At 38.5% G+C, this 16,073-nt stretch overlaps 1 protein-coding gene across 1 annotated transcript in view; it reads right to left on the reverse strand.

Annotated features, from left to right (window-relative positions):
- The window catches only part of LOC306762524 (phosphofurin acidic cluster sorting protein 2), a 51,383-nt gene that overhangs the window by 17,801 nt on the left and 17,509 nt on the right, over window positions 1-16,073 (reverse strand). Inside the window, exons 2-7 of the mRNA XM_079249034.1 lie at window positions 14,811-14,898; window positions 6,084-6,173; window positions 4,789-4,914; window positions 2,924-3,086; window positions 1,698-1,789; window positions 138-218 (exon numbers count right to left, since the gene is read on the reverse strand). Of these exons, the coding sequence (XP_079105160.1) occupies window positions 138-218; window positions 1,698-1,789; window positions 2,924-3,086; window positions 4,789-4,914; window positions 6,084-6,173; window positions 14,811-14,898 (640 nt within the window). The remainder of the gene's footprint in view (window positions 1-137; window positions 219-1,697; window positions 1,790-2,923; window positions 3,087-4,788; window positions 4,915-6,083; window positions 6,174-14,810; window positions 14,899-16,073) is intronic.

Here is a 16,073-nt window from a genome sequence, read left to right on the forward strand (position 1 = left end):
CCACATTGTCCTAATGGCTTAAACAAATACAACATGTCTTCTTTCTCTTTTGCAGCGAGTGGTACCAGTACACACGGGCTTTGGGTTACTGATTGGTGAGCACAAAGTTCTATGATGCAGAAAAGGGAGCAGCTCACTCTGGTCATCGAGGTGGTTCGGGTCATTTTCCTACGGGCTTTTTTGGGCTTCCTGACTTCGTCATCTTCATCATAAAGGTCCTACATTAAAAAAAAAACAACAAGTTTTTCTACTTACACACTCAGTGAAATATGTCTTTTTGAATGTGTTGTTATGGATTCAGTGTTGATAAAGATTTTTTCATGGCTGAGGTGTCAGTTTGTTATGTAATATCTGTAACGATTGGTGACACAGTACTACAATGTAAATTTCCATGCACAAACCGGAGTTACTAATCTTATACTGTTCATGTAAAACCCTGATTCCAAAACTGGCCACGGTAGTGTCAGCAGATCAGAGCTAAATCAAGTGCTGATTCATTTCATACCCAAACACAACATACAAAACACCAAGGGGTCATGTATACTACTGTGTAGCATCCCTCCTTCCAGCAGCTGCTTCAGCAGACCGGCTGCTGGACCTTTGGAAAAGGCTCCATTCGTATTTTGACATAGGATTCTAGCTGTCACTCAGACCTGGGTCTTCTTTGTCCTGTTTTGTATTTCAAGATGCAGCAAATGTTTTCACTTAACTAAGTTCTGGACTCCAGACAAACCAGTCCACTTTAGGGACTCTTCTACTTATGAATATAAAATATGTGATGTGTTGCTGAAACATGCAAAGTCTTATTGAAAAACTAGATGGGAGTCTATGTTTCTCAGCATTAATATAGCCTTTTCAGGCTTGCAGGTTGCCACTGCCATAAGAATGAATGCACATTTATGCAATTAGAAATGCAGCCTTTTGAACTGAATGCTGATAAACTGGGCAGTCTGTCTCTTCTTTAGTGCCGAGGACTTAAAGTCCATGGTTCCCAGAAAGGATTTATATTTTCATTCAGTCCCACTAGTAAACTGTTTTCCACTGAACTTTGCTCCGTCCTATGTCAGATGTGGCCCAGAGGAGATGGCAAGGTTTCTGTTCACACGTGGCTTTTTTATTGGATTACAGAGATCAAACCTGCATCTGTGGATGGCACAATGATCTTCACGTTTCTAAAAGTGTTCCTAAATACCCGTACTGTGATTTCTATAATATAACCAGTCTGTTTGTAGTGAAGTCATGAAGACCATGAGCATCCAATACCGATTTTCATTTCTGCCCGTTGAACAGATTTACACAATCTTTTGACAAAATGATCATTTTTACTATATATGATGAGTGTTTAACAAATTTAAATAAAAAAACAAAAAAAACAAAAAACAAAAACAAAACATCTATATTTTTAAACTGTTCAACAAGCTGTAGAATATTGTTTCTTGCAGATTGCAGGACTGAGGCCTGACTTTACCTCTGAAATACTCCTTGAACTTCTCCACTGAGATATGTTCCTGCCATCATATATAAAAAGAGAATAACTATTGTGGATAAAATATAGGTTTATATTATTTGCAAATAATTGCATTCTGTTTTTATGTCCATCCTACACAGCATGAAACTTTTATGTAGTAATTGAGGTTGTACTCAGTTGCACTGGGAATTATAGATTTTTCGGCACAATGCCATTTTCTGGCTCCAACCTGGGCATGGACTGCATCATCGCTGGCCTCTTGCTCCGATGAGTAGCTGTCGTCATCATCCTCTGAATAGTTATCCATGTCTGGGGAGCGGTCTGAGGTAAGGCAGCCACAAACATACACATAATGTCAAAATACTGGAGATACACCGTTCATTTTGTAAAGCAGTATTTTATCAGAACTGATTAGAAGAAATCAGAAATAGAATCGATGTTTTGGAAAAGCGTTTGTGTGTATAAAAACTCAAAAATACTGCTTTGGCACAATTAACAATGCTTTCAGAAATGGTGAGCTCAAAGGGATTTTTCCCATCTTGTGTGACTGAAGTTGTTTATTTCTTACCATATGTTGTTTACTTTTGCAGTAATATGTTGTTTTGACAACATGCCAACAATAATGAACAAATAAACAGGACTGCATAAAATGAACTGCCCCATTTGCTTGTTGAACAGTTATGCAAATTAGATTACAAAACCCTTTTGTGATTATGAGCCACAGTTTCATTTTAATGACATTTCAGTGATTGTGGCATTTTGAAATTATTCCATCATTTAATATAAATTTTTACCTAAAAAGCCAGATTTCTCAGGATGTTTATATTACTGCACCTGACATCTAAAGGCAGATCAGATGATGGGATTTCTTTTCTTTTTTTGGGGGATTTTTAGTAAAAATGTATTCAGACTTTCTTTTGTGAGTTCTTTGTTCTGAAGTGAGAAGGGTGCCATTAAAGATCCCTGCACAGACGACAAAGATAAACATCTTTCATTCCCCTCCTCTTTTCAAAGTGACACTAGTTTAATACTTGGTGCATGAGCTCATCTGCTATGTTTGAGCGGCCTTCTTAATAACATCCAGAACAGCGAGGGATCAGGGTAGCAGTGAAGAGGCATGGAACCCGAACTGGGCCCAATATTCCCCCTTGTCCAGAATTAGAGCAGTGTAAGTTAATAGCCCCTACATCTGTTCAACTCTCACATCAACATTACAGCCATAGCTAAAGAGAATAACATACCCTTGGCCATAGGACGGCCTTGGATTATTAAGAGTTTATTCTATCCTCAGTTGGGAAATAGGAGGCATGTGCAAAGAGGGAAGAGAGAGGCCACGGCAGGGAGGGCTGCCTCTAGGGTGAAGGCTGAAATGACAAGCAGGATTTGGCCGAGCAGAATGGGCCTGGGCCTGTCTAACAGACGCATACTGGGGGGGCATGAGATGACTGTTCCCACCTGAGGTTTTGGTCTTGCGACCAGCTTGTCCGCTACCATCCTCATGGTCTATGGGCTGGCTGGACAGAGAGAACACGCTGATCTCTGCCACACGAACTGGCGCCTCTTTCACGTTGCTATGGAGACCAAGAATCTGTCCTCCGTCTGTTGGGTGTTGCATCACCTGGACATAGTTTAACATACACACCACATATCAAATTTAAAATTAGTTTACATAAGCGACAAGTTCAAAGGTCATTCACACAAAAAACTTTGCTTCACCTTTCCTCTGACATGTTTTTAATCTCATCTTGTTGAGTACATATAAAAGTCTGATAAACTGATTTCAGTGGCATCAGCATCCTGTGCAACACATCTGAGAAATCATCATCGTCTTGTGCATGAGCTCTACCAATCATTTTGCAGTCATGATAAACCATCATGACACAAAGATTGCAAAGACACCTTCCTGCCAGGATGGAAGAATTGTCTCTTTATCGAGCCATTGTTGACCCAACAGAGATTTAAATGGATTCTGCTACACAAAGCCAACTCAGAAATTTACCGACTGACGACAAACTGACAGCTACACTCGACCTAAATAAATCTTCATTAGCACAAAACTGCTTTTCCCCATTCTGAATGTCTGAACGAGCAGAGTCAATGTGCACATATCATCCAGTCCCAACAGGAACACACTTTACTTGAACTGTTTTGAATTAGATGAGAAAGGATGAGCTTTCATGCTAAGCTCCATCTGGGGGGTACTTTCAATATTTCACTTGATGAATAGTTGTACAGGGAGTGGGTTCATTTCACTCAAATGCTGGTGGGGGGTGCACTCGGATGCTCCACACAAAGTCCAATAAGGGACTTCCTCCCACACAACGCTCCGATAGTTTTCAAATAAGGGCACAAGAGGGTTTACTCTGCAGCAGATGACAATGTAATTACCCAACAGGATCCAATAATGGCCAATCTAGCTATATTCATAGAAGCCTGCTGGTTTGTTCACAGCAGTAACACCACGACAGCACAGCAGCTGAGTGGTTTTTTAAAATACTCTAATGCATTTGTCTTGTTTTCACTTTTCAATCAATTCCTGTCCTGAGGCTACTACTGCAACATTGCTTTGGCTGAGAATGGATGACGCATCTGCTTCTCTTATTAGAAACTGAATGAATGAATAAATAAATAAACAAATAAATAAATAAAATGGCACCTGTGTTATTCCAAATAAAGATTAGTCATGAAATCTGTTATAACCATCTCACTTGAACCAAAACAACAAACTACACGTTCGGTCAGCTATTTTTGCTGATTTTCTTTCGGCTTTATGAAGGTTTAAAGAATCAATCATGAAAACCTCAGAGCACTTAGCTTCTCCAAGGGAGCTCAAGTAGCAAATCAGGGAAAAAACAAAGTCCTTTTTAGGTAGCAAAAGACATTTTGATGGAACAGAGGCAAAACATGCAAGTCCACCTAAAAACTAGCTTTAAAAGATCCAGGGGAAAAAAAAAAAGTATTTATTCATCACTTCTCCAAACAAACGTCCAGCTCCCAGTCCATTATTTCCACAGCATGGCTGCATGCGCCATTTTTAGAAAAGTACACACAAAGGCATCGCCAGATGGTCCATAATTTTGAACAGCACAGCACTATGTGTGATGAGAATGAATCATCAGAAATAATCGCAAAGTGTATCACAGGAGGCCTTCTCTCTGGCAACCAAGACACGATAGCCACGCCAATCACTGTCAAGAGGAATGCAATGGCGAGCTGACAGCAAAAATGTCCTGTCTCTCATGGGATAAGAAAGGGCTGACGATGAAACATGTAAGGAAATTAATGAAAGGCAACGTCTCAGTTCAGGCACTATGCAGTACCTCAGCCATGTTTATAACTCCTACAGCCAAAGTTTTGTAGCCCAAGATGGTTCGGTTCTTGTAGCGTTTCCGTCTCTGCAGCATGATCTGCAGTCTGTTGGCGTCCCTCTTCAGAAAATGGGGGTACTGAAAATAAGATAAAAGGTCAGATAAGCAATCGAGTCAACATTATATATTCAACAGCTTTACAGGAAAGTCAGAATTATTCATCATAATCTAAATTACTGATTTGTTGCTTTCTCCCTACAGCTCATAAACTTTTATGCTGGTTAAACAATCACAGCTTGTTCTGCACGTTCTTTATCCTTTAATAGATTTTATGTGATATATCTTGAATGTGAGATGATGGAGAACACACTAAGAGTACACAGACAAAAAGGCTGGAAATCTTAAGTACCAGCTTGACCAGGACGATTCTGAGGAACACAGGTCCTTGTAGTGGAAATGTAGAGGGTCAGAGGGTCAATTTTTATGTCAAATTTTGGCTCCTGGCACATTTTTATACTGATTGTTCTTAGTTTCTGAGATGTTTTCTAAGGAAGAGACCCTCTTACAGTGCATTAGATTGTCCTTCCTCCTAAGTATACAGAGTTTTTTCAATATTACTTTCCAAGTTCAGGTTTTACGAGCTGGTTAAACACCTCTGCTTAAATTCCATTTTCCAATAATGCTCAACTTTTCTCAGAAGCAGTTTTACTATATGTGAACCTCTTTAATTTTTGTGAAAGTACAGCAGTTCTTTGAGGGAGTAAATGATTTTAGTTCACAGAGGTCTGCTTAATACCTCGCATGCAGTTGTTCCAAAAGCAATACGGTCACCAACACAACATTTATGTTCTGACAATTAGACAATGCTGTAAATAGTGCATGAGAGTGTCGCTGACTAACATCAGGCAGCGTCTTACATCTGACAGTTACATCTGCTGATCAACACTAAAAAGACATCATATAAAGCAGAAGAGCAGTGCTAATGCTGATCTGAGAAGCTGCCAAGTAATCTAAAGGGCTGTCATGTCCTGTGTAGCTGCTGCAGAACATATATGTCATAACGTATAACTGAAGGACATTCAATGTTCACTCACAACATATTAAACAACTAAGCCTGGTTTAATCAATGTTGTATACATTATACTATAATATATTACATGATATACTATGATGCTGTAAGTATTTATGTATGCAAAACAAAGTGGATTCTGAAGCCGTTTCACAGAGAAAAGCAGGTGGATAATCTTGTCTGTCAAGTGACTATTGCATCTGTGTGAAAACTTGCAGAGTAATGTTAGAGAACTTGCCTGTAGTGAGAATGTGAGCTCCAGGTCCGTCTCCATGAGTCCGCTGGGAGGGAGGACATACTCATTTGATCGCAGGAGACGCTTTGAGCCCTGAGGGACAAAGTAAAGCAAAATTTCTTTGTTAAACACACAAACGCAGTGAATCAAGCTTTTGGTTTTCCTTTTTTTCTAAGGGAGAAGAGGACATTCATTTAGATAGACAACTGAAAAAAAAACCACACAAAGCCAACTTAAAACTCAGGCTCCAGAGTTAAATACTTTCGTTGAAAGCAGATGTACCAAATTACTTGGTACCTGGACCAAACTGTTTAAAGGTGGCATTTGCAAAAAACAAAAGGACTAGAGTGCCTTCAATACGCTCCAGGAGGAGTTACACATCCATATTACCCCATGTTAGCTGCTTCTTAAAGGGATATGTATTCAGACAACAGGGAACAAATGTGCAAGACTCATTTTAGTCAACAGCATGCTCCACATTCACACATTTATGTAGATTCACACCTTATGGTAGGCTAGAACAAACAGTCCTCTACACTCTCACCGCTTTCTAAGGAAGAGTATTTGTGGAAAACATAATTTATGCTGAGTGATTTAACCACTGTAGAGGACTGATTATAACTTAACACTGTTTAAGCATCTTGGACACCAATGGTTAGGGTCCTAGGATCAAACATTTTAAAGCATATACCATTTGAATTTACTTAAAAGACCATAGCTGCAGAGTGCTGATATTTACATTGTCACAGATATTTTTTGCTGGACATTAACTCATTGCCTCAATGGTGCTATTTCAAGTTGCATTTAGCTTTATTACCTAATGCTTACTATTCTGGTTAAGAAAGACTGATCAACAGAGCTAATCTTAGGAGCTGATGCAAAGTTGTTCAGGGAATTAAATGCTGCATGTTGGGACAAGTCCCTTTAAAATAGAAGGTCAACAACACAGCTGACCTGTCTCCGCCTTTAGCATGCTTCTCTCGTGGATTTAAGTGGATCCTGTTCACTGTCCAGGTAGAGATTAATTCCTCAACCAAGCTTCTTTTTCTTACTGTTCTAATCTTGAAAGAATGACCTCGAGTATGAGGACACAAACTACTTCTCAAGTCTTGGTCTCAGGGTTTTATGTCCGGTTGTTTGAGCTGAAGACAGACTGTTTTGTAACCTTTTTGGCAACTCATTGACATTTAGAATAAAAAGGTTTCACAAGCTATCCAGACTTATGTCAGCTATCTGCCTTACCTGCCAGCAGTACTAACTTGGGGATAAACACTTGTACAATTTGATGATCCAGTGGGTAGGAAACTGGATCCCAACATCCACACCACTGCCAAATTATGTGACAGATACCAAATAACACAGTTGGGTGTGTGTGCTGAGGAATCAACACAAGACACCAGACGGTTTGGCTTACGGTTCATCTTACTCATAAACAGCCATTAAATGTTTAGATGGGCCCAGGTTTCAGACCAACTGTGTGCATTTCCTTTGAAATAAGCCATGATAGTACAAAATAAGGACTTTTCTAACCATGTAGTCAGTGGAGGCAGAAACAAAATAAAAGCAATCAATCAAAAGCAAGCAATTTATGAACCTTCATTTGTTCATTTATTATCTATACTGCTTCGTCCAAATAAGCAGTATAGAGAAGCTGGAGCCTATGCCAGCAATCATCAGGAGAAGCAGGGTACACCCTGGACAGGTCGCCAGTCTATCAAAAGGGCCCAACACAGAGAGAGACAAACTACCAATTCATGCTCACATTAATTCCTAGGCAGAATTCAGAGTGAGCAATTAACCCAACATGCATGTCTTTGGACGGTGGGAGGAAGCTGGAGTACCCGCCAAGCACCCACGCATACACGGAGAGAACATGCAAAAGCCGCACAAAAAGGCCAGTGTTCAAACCTTCCTCCAGCCGAGGCTCAAACCAGCAACCTTCTTGCTGTGAGGCCGCAGTGCTAACCGCTACTTCACCATGCTGCCCAATAGTTTCAAGCTGATAAGGCTGAATGTAGTCCAGTAATAAATCACTGATTCAAACATTTGAGCAATTTCTCCGTCTTGACTTCTATGGCGGCTTTCAAACAGCACTTTGATGCATTACCAGCTGAAACTAGACAGAAGTGGGAGTGAGGAATTTAATTATACATTGTTTGAATGAATGTCACTACTTTCTCTGAAGTCATTAATGGATTGTTCTATTATTCATGCATAAAAATATTCATTTTATTACTCTACCATACATTAACTTGAGCAATTTCTGCAATAAAAGATCAATGTTTGACTATACTGTCATGATGAACATTTATTTCAACAGTCATTAATAGACTGATTTATCTTTATCCATTTCAATATCTTATCTGGTTTTGTCTGCTTCCTGTGCTACTTGCTGCAATTTTATGACTATATTCAAAGGTAAAAGAACAGAAATCCAAGATACATTTCTTTTATGTCTGAACAGATGTGCAATCAGGGTTTGAGTCACAAAAAAGACTTTTCAACACAAATAGGTCAAGATCTAAATTCACATCAGAGCTAACCTAACATGAAAACAGCACAGTAAGCAATCCCACTGCAACTCAGGGATGTAAGATAATAAAGGTTACAATGAAAGCAAAACAATGGTCCACACTCATTCACACCCCTGTCAGCTGTACAGCTACTCCTTGTCCTCTCTGCCACTTCCTCAATAGATCAACCCACGCATAAATTTGTGTTTTGTTTTTGTGCATTTCATATGGATGGGTCACATCTAAATATGTGTATGTGTGTGTGACTGAAAGGAAGGGTGACTATACATGTGCTGCTTGCAGCCTTTTTTTTTTATTTTTATTTTTTTTACAAAAATAGGGATAAATTTTAATGCATGAAAGCTGTTATTTAATCTCAATATAAGTGAAATGGTAAGTAGATTGCTTACAACTCAACCATTTCTGTCACTACACTATACTGTCTACGCATGTTTATGCTGATGGACTGGCTACCGTAAGAAGACATTCCCTACCTTCTCCACTTAACACATGCTGGAGTACACACAGACTGATGTATTTTATGAACAGGAACTAGAAGTAGAAAAACAGATTTATAATTTTTGTATTAGATTAGTTAATATTTTGACTGGCACCAGTTTACTTAATGATTTTAAGGTTCTTTTAATGGTTTAGAAATGTCTTTATAGTCTTGAGCCTTCTTATTTATCTGACTTGCTTTTAAATGATCGGCCCCTGTGGACCCCGAGCTGCTCTTGTACCAGCCAGCATGTCAGAGAACGTAGGGGCTGCAGAAACAGCATGTTTAAAAAAGGTTCAAAGCAACCTCTTCATAACTAAGCTAATAGCTTAAATCTTATTTGAGCTATAAAAGTTTTTTTTTTTTAGATTGGGGTGTGTTTTTAAATTGTTTTTTAAATTTTCCTTTTAAACATGTGTACATTGATTTTATAATGTAAAGTACTTTATCTTGCTTTGCAAATGAAAAGCGCTTTATGAATTAAGTTTGATTTGATTCGAGCAAAAATTTTTGTAAGAAACTTTTAAAACAATGCCACTGTGATGGATTTGATGTGATGTGTAATGTTTTGTAAAAAATGTCATGCATGTTGTCTCTATATCTGATCCTGAGTGAGGAGCAGAACGAGCTGGAAGCTACAGCTAATAAAAAAAGAAGTTGAACAATACAGCTTTAATCCAAAATGTTAGTTATATTAATTTATAAGAGTACTGAATGTGTAGTGGTAACATAGCCTCAGCTTTAGAACTGAGGCAATTAAAAAGTCATCATTATACAAATATAATAATCAAATTAAAATAAGCTTATTAGGCATAATACCAACTGATTTGTAATATTCGCCATCCAGGCTTTATTATCTTTTTGAATGGTTGAATATTTCTTGCTAAATATGAAAAGTTCATTAATGAGAGACAGTTACCTACATACTGTTGGACAACCTGTCAAACCACAGCAATACCATATCAACTCTGGCACAGGTTTCTTTTAGGACCTGTAACAACAGGTCTGTTAAACGTTGGGCCATTGATCACCAGGTCAATGTTTTGCCAAAAATATATTTTTGCCGAAAATCTTCCCTTGTTAAATGAAGGGCAATTATTTGGCCCTTCTTTACAACATGAGTCCACAGCTGTGCTGTGCTGCTTAGCCAGGAGCTAAATCCATGGTGTTAGTGTTGTGAGCGGAAAGACAGGTGTGCAACAAGACCATGTAATGAATCAATTCAGAAATATCTACACTTATTTATGTTGTTTTCGTCTAGGTAATTTAGGAATATGAATGATGAGGATAATGACAATTATGCAGAGCTGATCGTGCTAATCTGGTCAGTTCAGCCCTGAGATTCTATAAATATCACAACAGGCTTACTTATATGGATAGCATGTGTGTTAGTGTTATTAAATGACTGTAAAACATTTCTTTCAGAAAAATCTAAACACATGAAAATTTCTAATAATGAATGCATGTAAAACTCAGAAAATGCATGATTGCAACCTTACAGAGTAGTCTACCTCACATAGAAGATGAAAGCTGAACATATTACTACAATGTTTACAATCGAATACTCAAGACGAAATGCAGAGACATCTGAAAGAACTGAAGGTGAAGAGTATTTCACTTTAGCATTTACTATCACTCAGGAGTAGAAAGTATTTTCCAGCCAGGCTAACAGCTCAATATGCTTCACAGTAGGACATACTGAGAGGGCCTTGACAGTGGCTGCAGCTCTTGTTTTGTATACAAAGAATAAGAAAAAAAAAAGGAGGGTAAATCTCTGAGTCTGACCTTGTCACTAACCAAAGCTCCACAAAGAGGCCTTGTATGCACTCTTTTTTTCTCATGCCCAGTGACTAGTACAATGAATCAAGGCACACACAACCCAAGCACTATGAAACTGCATGACATGCATTAACAATACTGAGCCTTGGCAAGAAAAGCTTGCACTCAATGTCCTTTCGTCCCCTTTTACCCATCCTCTCTCCACTGCTATAGCTACTTTGCTGTGTGGGGGGCCAGATTAGAGGGGCACTTGCAAGCCTGTGGGAAAACAAGTTCAAGGTTACCTTTTTAAACATGTTAAATTCTCTAAATTAAATCCCTCCTCTGAAGCAAAGACAGGAAGTGACTTCAGATCGGGACAAAAGCTCTATGTACAATTGTATTAAGAGGTTTTAGAGGCATTTGAGGCTTCTGCTTTCACCGAACACACAATGACGGACGCGCACAGACCTGTAATTGGATCATAACTCAGTCTACTGCAAACGGAAGTGCTTTGGACATCAGCTCCTACTGAAATGAGAATTGCATGCCTTTCCTATCATAATCCGACTGACATTAATTTATAGTGGCTACAGCCCCAAGTAACTGCATAAATGCATAGTCATGTATTGAATGTACACTAACAGACCATGTTGAGAAACATGCAGAACATTTAATAGGTCAGTGTTAGGGGGCCTAAGTTACTTTAAAGAGCTAGCAGTCTCTGTGGTAAGAGACAAAAGATTGTCTCCAAGGAAACTAAACTGCAATCTCATCCCTATTTTGTTCGTTTGAGAGTCCATCTGATTGGTTAGCCATTACAAGGGTTGCATGTGTGTGTATGTGTGTGTACATGCAGGCCACTTAACCTGATGAGCCCCAGAGGGAGGAAAACCGACAGCCCCTGACCACACTGAACAGACAATCAATGGCATGCAGTAATGAGGCTTTGTCATTCGCCGTGTGAAAACAAAACCCTGAGATTCCTGTCATCTTCGCCAGCTTGTTTCTTTATCCCTTCAGTGTCTCTGTTCTCCCTCACCAAACCTGCTGGAAATTGCATTTAATGCTCCAGTTCCGGAGCTGTGGCAAGCAGAGCTTTACTCTGCTTTCCTCAGGGCAGCTCAGCAGAAATGGGGAGATTTCACGCTCCGGAGACATGAGTAGCTCATGGATACAGCCACACTTGGTTAGCCACGTTTGCCTCCGGGATGACAGTAACAAGAGGATGATTATTTCTCTTTAAATAGAGTTGTCCAGTTTTGCATACAGTTCTAATTAAATCTCATAATAATAGGAATAATGAGAGCAGGACCGAAAGATGGTAAAATCCTGAGGTTTTAAATGCTGTTATTTGAAAAGGCTTAACACCACCAATACAAGACAATACCGGCTTCAATTTATCTCTTATAATTAGAAAAAATAGTTTCCTGCTTGAAGGATCCTAATAAAACCATGTAGTGTAATTATTCTATGCATCCCAAACCAATTTACCACTCCTGATAGGGCTCCACTATACAGCGCCAACATGTACTGCAGCCCTGTCACCTTTAAAAGCACACCGCTACGCGACACTTCTAAAAAATTTTTTAACAAACCTTAAAACTATATCTGTAAGATAACAACTTTAAACTTCAATTGTAGTTTGTTTTTTTTTTGTCGTCGCACAGCTTAAGCAGTGGTCAACAGAGATTTTGCTGAACCCAGGAGGGTCAGCACAACGTGGTTTTTAAGTACAACAAATGTGAACATATGGCTTTACTTGCCATCTGTGCAGGGGCTGTTGCACAACACACCAAATACACAAGAATGGGGAAGTTACACACCGAGCTGTTTCTCCTTGGTAAAGTCAATTTCTCAGACATGCTGATGTAAACCCTGAACCTTATGACTTTTTATGCCAACCATTAATCAGTTTTCACTGAGCTTCCATAAAACCTATAAATTAAGCGCATGCGGCAGTATCTTGTACAATGTGAAGGGCACCGGGAAACAACATGCATTCAAGTGCAATGTGTCGTCACCCCTCCACCCCCTCCTCCTAAGCTTTTGAAGTAGTTAAACTAATCCTTAATTACAAATAGATTTAAACATGCAATACATGACATTTTGTTGCTTTTAGGGCAAATTCAGATGCACAAATTTAAATAAATATAACACAGCTTGAACTAATTTCTTTGCACAATTGAAGTTTACCTGCTTTTACATTTGCTTCGGAAACTGCATTTTCAGAAACACTAAACCATGTTTTCAGCTGCTGCTCAACTTACTGCTGACTGTGTCTTTTAAAACTGTGCTGCCTCACAGGGGACGAAAGGCAAGAGTCCAGCAGTGTGCCACTACAGATCAGTCTAGTCTCTGATCTGATGCTGTATCACCATTTCAAACTGACACTAGGGGTGTCCGTTTCCATCATGAAGCAAAAAAAAAAAAAAAAAAAAAAAAAAAAAAAAAAAAAAAAAAAAAAAATACTGATACCAATATGGTGTAACGTCAGCTTCTTGACACATTCATTTAGATCTCTGCATGTTTGCCCGGGATGTCTCCATGATGCTGACATCAGGCCTCTGTCAGGATCGTTCAACCTGTATCATGACAGCTTGTTTGTCTCATCTCTGAACATTAATGTTTACACTCTGGCTGCATGGTTGAGGTCACTGAGAATAAAATCAGAATGACTTTAATGACATCTTGATAGCATTGCATGCTACACATTGATACATCTTGAATAAATACAATTTTGCTCATTTGTATTCATACCTTTTCATTAAAGAACAGGCTGAATTTACAACAGCCACCAAATAACTGGAGACTTAAAAAAGGAACAATAACTAAAAATTTGCAAAACTATAGTTTAGACACTGTTTTTTCATTTAATTGAGTTGAAGAAAGAAAAAACAAACAAACAAACAAACAAACAAATTGGTCCTGGACAAATTAGAGCACTTTTCTGTTGAACAGTGGGACAAAACACCTGTCAACAGGTGCAGAAGTCTGACTGAGAGGAACAGAAAACACCTGACTGTAGCGGAAAAACATTAAAGGATTGTTGCACAAATTATTAGTTTATGAGTGATGTAATATGTAATAAATTATCTTATGCGTTTGCTTTTAAAAAAAAATTTTTTTCTAATGAACCAGAATTAGAAAATAACATTAGGATTTCCATAAAATTTTTATTTATTACTTTAGTCAATTTCAGCTTATTTTACAGGCAGCTGTTTTTTTTCCTTCTTTAATGAAAGGGTATGAATAAATATGAGCACAACTGTACTTTCTATATTTCCTTGCATGGTTAAGCCTGTACAAAAAACATGGCAAGCTCTTCAACCAGTTGGGACACAAAGTACAGACTTTTAGACACTGGCAACAGGAAAAGGAGTGACCTTATATTCTTTGCACACACACACAGTCACATAATTTCACCTTTGATGCTCACTAAAGATACACCTTAATAATTATGATTTATAAGCTGTTATTAGCAAAGTGCATTTAGTTTATAAAACCCCTTGACATTTCATCAAAACAGCGAGGAAGATGTGGAAAAGAAAAAAATAAAAAGCTACACTTTGCTATAAAGCTTTAAATATGATGGCTGTATAAAGTGTTCAGGATAAATATTAAACAAACACACTGAAACTAAACACCATGTGTATGCACAAGCAATCAATGCAAGATGCACAATCCGTCTTAAGGTGCTAATGCTCCTGCTTAGAGTGGCATTGCCCGTCCCGAGTGGATGTGATGCACTAGAGCTTTCTGTGCGGCTGAGGAAGGCTTTATCAACCAGCAGGATTAGGAGCATGTCTTATCATCGGCGAGGTTATGTGATTATGTTCAACAGCGTAAAGAAAACAAAGGTGGGAGACGGCGCAGACTTCAGACTGTGACACACTGCTATCAAGTGTCTTGCACCCGAGCCTGTTGTTCCAATCACACATGGGAGATTAACTCACCCACCTGTATTTTGACAGCTATAGACAAAGAATTCAGCTCTTTATCCAGTTCCTTGAGGACAACAAGCTTCTTCAGAGTGAGACTGCAAAGCCTGTGAAAAAAAAGAGAAAATAAATCAGACAGGGCTTCAGACAAAGTAAGAAAAAGTAGTTAGCTAGCACATCTAACACAAACAGACTTTCATAACATATCAACATAGCCCTTTAAACAGTTCTGGCTAATATTAAGTTTTTATTTCCGGACCAGTCTTATTTTGTTTTTATCATTATTTACTCTGATTTTATGACAGCAGAAGCCGGAAACATCTCGGAATGACTGGAATGAGGAAGAAATTTAGGGAAATATAGGATTTCTTGTAAATGGATGATACAAGGTGCTGCTGCGCAAAACAGAAAAGATGCCTTGACAAGCCATAATTATCTTCAGTCGGCTCTTTTAGCGCCGACTGAATGATGAGCACAAACCACAGGCTTATGTGACTCACTACCATTTGTTTGTTATCAGATTAAATCATTTAGAAACACATCTTACACACTTAATATTTAAATGCCTTTCTGATTGACATGCCACTCATCTTTAATGCAACAGAGCTGTCAAGCTGCTGTCTACATCAGTGAGCTCAATCACGAAAACGCTTGATGAGGGCCCCAGTCAACACTTCTTTGGGGAAATCTGACACCAAAAGACGACAAGAAATGCGCACATGTAATAAAAAAGAAAAGAAAAATATCTGAAATAATACAAAAATGAATTCCACATCTTTGAAAAATGCTCTTTATAGCAAGACACTGCACAAAAATGAGAACTTCACAATCAGCTTTTCCAATTGCATTCTGATCAGTCTGAGACCAAGTTCTCCAGGAAGAAAGAAAAAGCTGTGCAGACAAATATACCATCTAATCAGCTATTTGAGAGTCACTTTTTCTCTCAATCCAGACACTCCTTGTTAAGTAACGATGATTCATAAAGACTCATCCAATTCAAGTACAAAGGAGACAGATCTGACAGTCATCACAAAGCTGTGATCTGATGCAATGTGGTGCACGCTTTCTCCCTGTTGACTGTATTCTAATTATGGCTGCATGATATTTACTAATAAAGCAGACATTGCAATATTTTATTAGCCGGCAACATATTAAACTACAATATTAAAAAAACAGGAATTTTCAACAGAAGACTTTAAGAGAACTTGAAGATCTGCTTAAATCCTGCCATCTTGTTCACATTAACCTGCATTAATCTTCCTTCTTTTTTGTGAATCTCACC

The sequence above is a fragment of the Telmatherina bonti genome, assembly GCF_933228915.1.
Source record: "Telmatherina bonti genome assembly, chromosome: 11".
NCBI lineage: Eukaryota > Metazoa > Chordata > Actinopteri > Atheriniformes > Telmatherinidae > Telmatherina > Telmatherina bonti.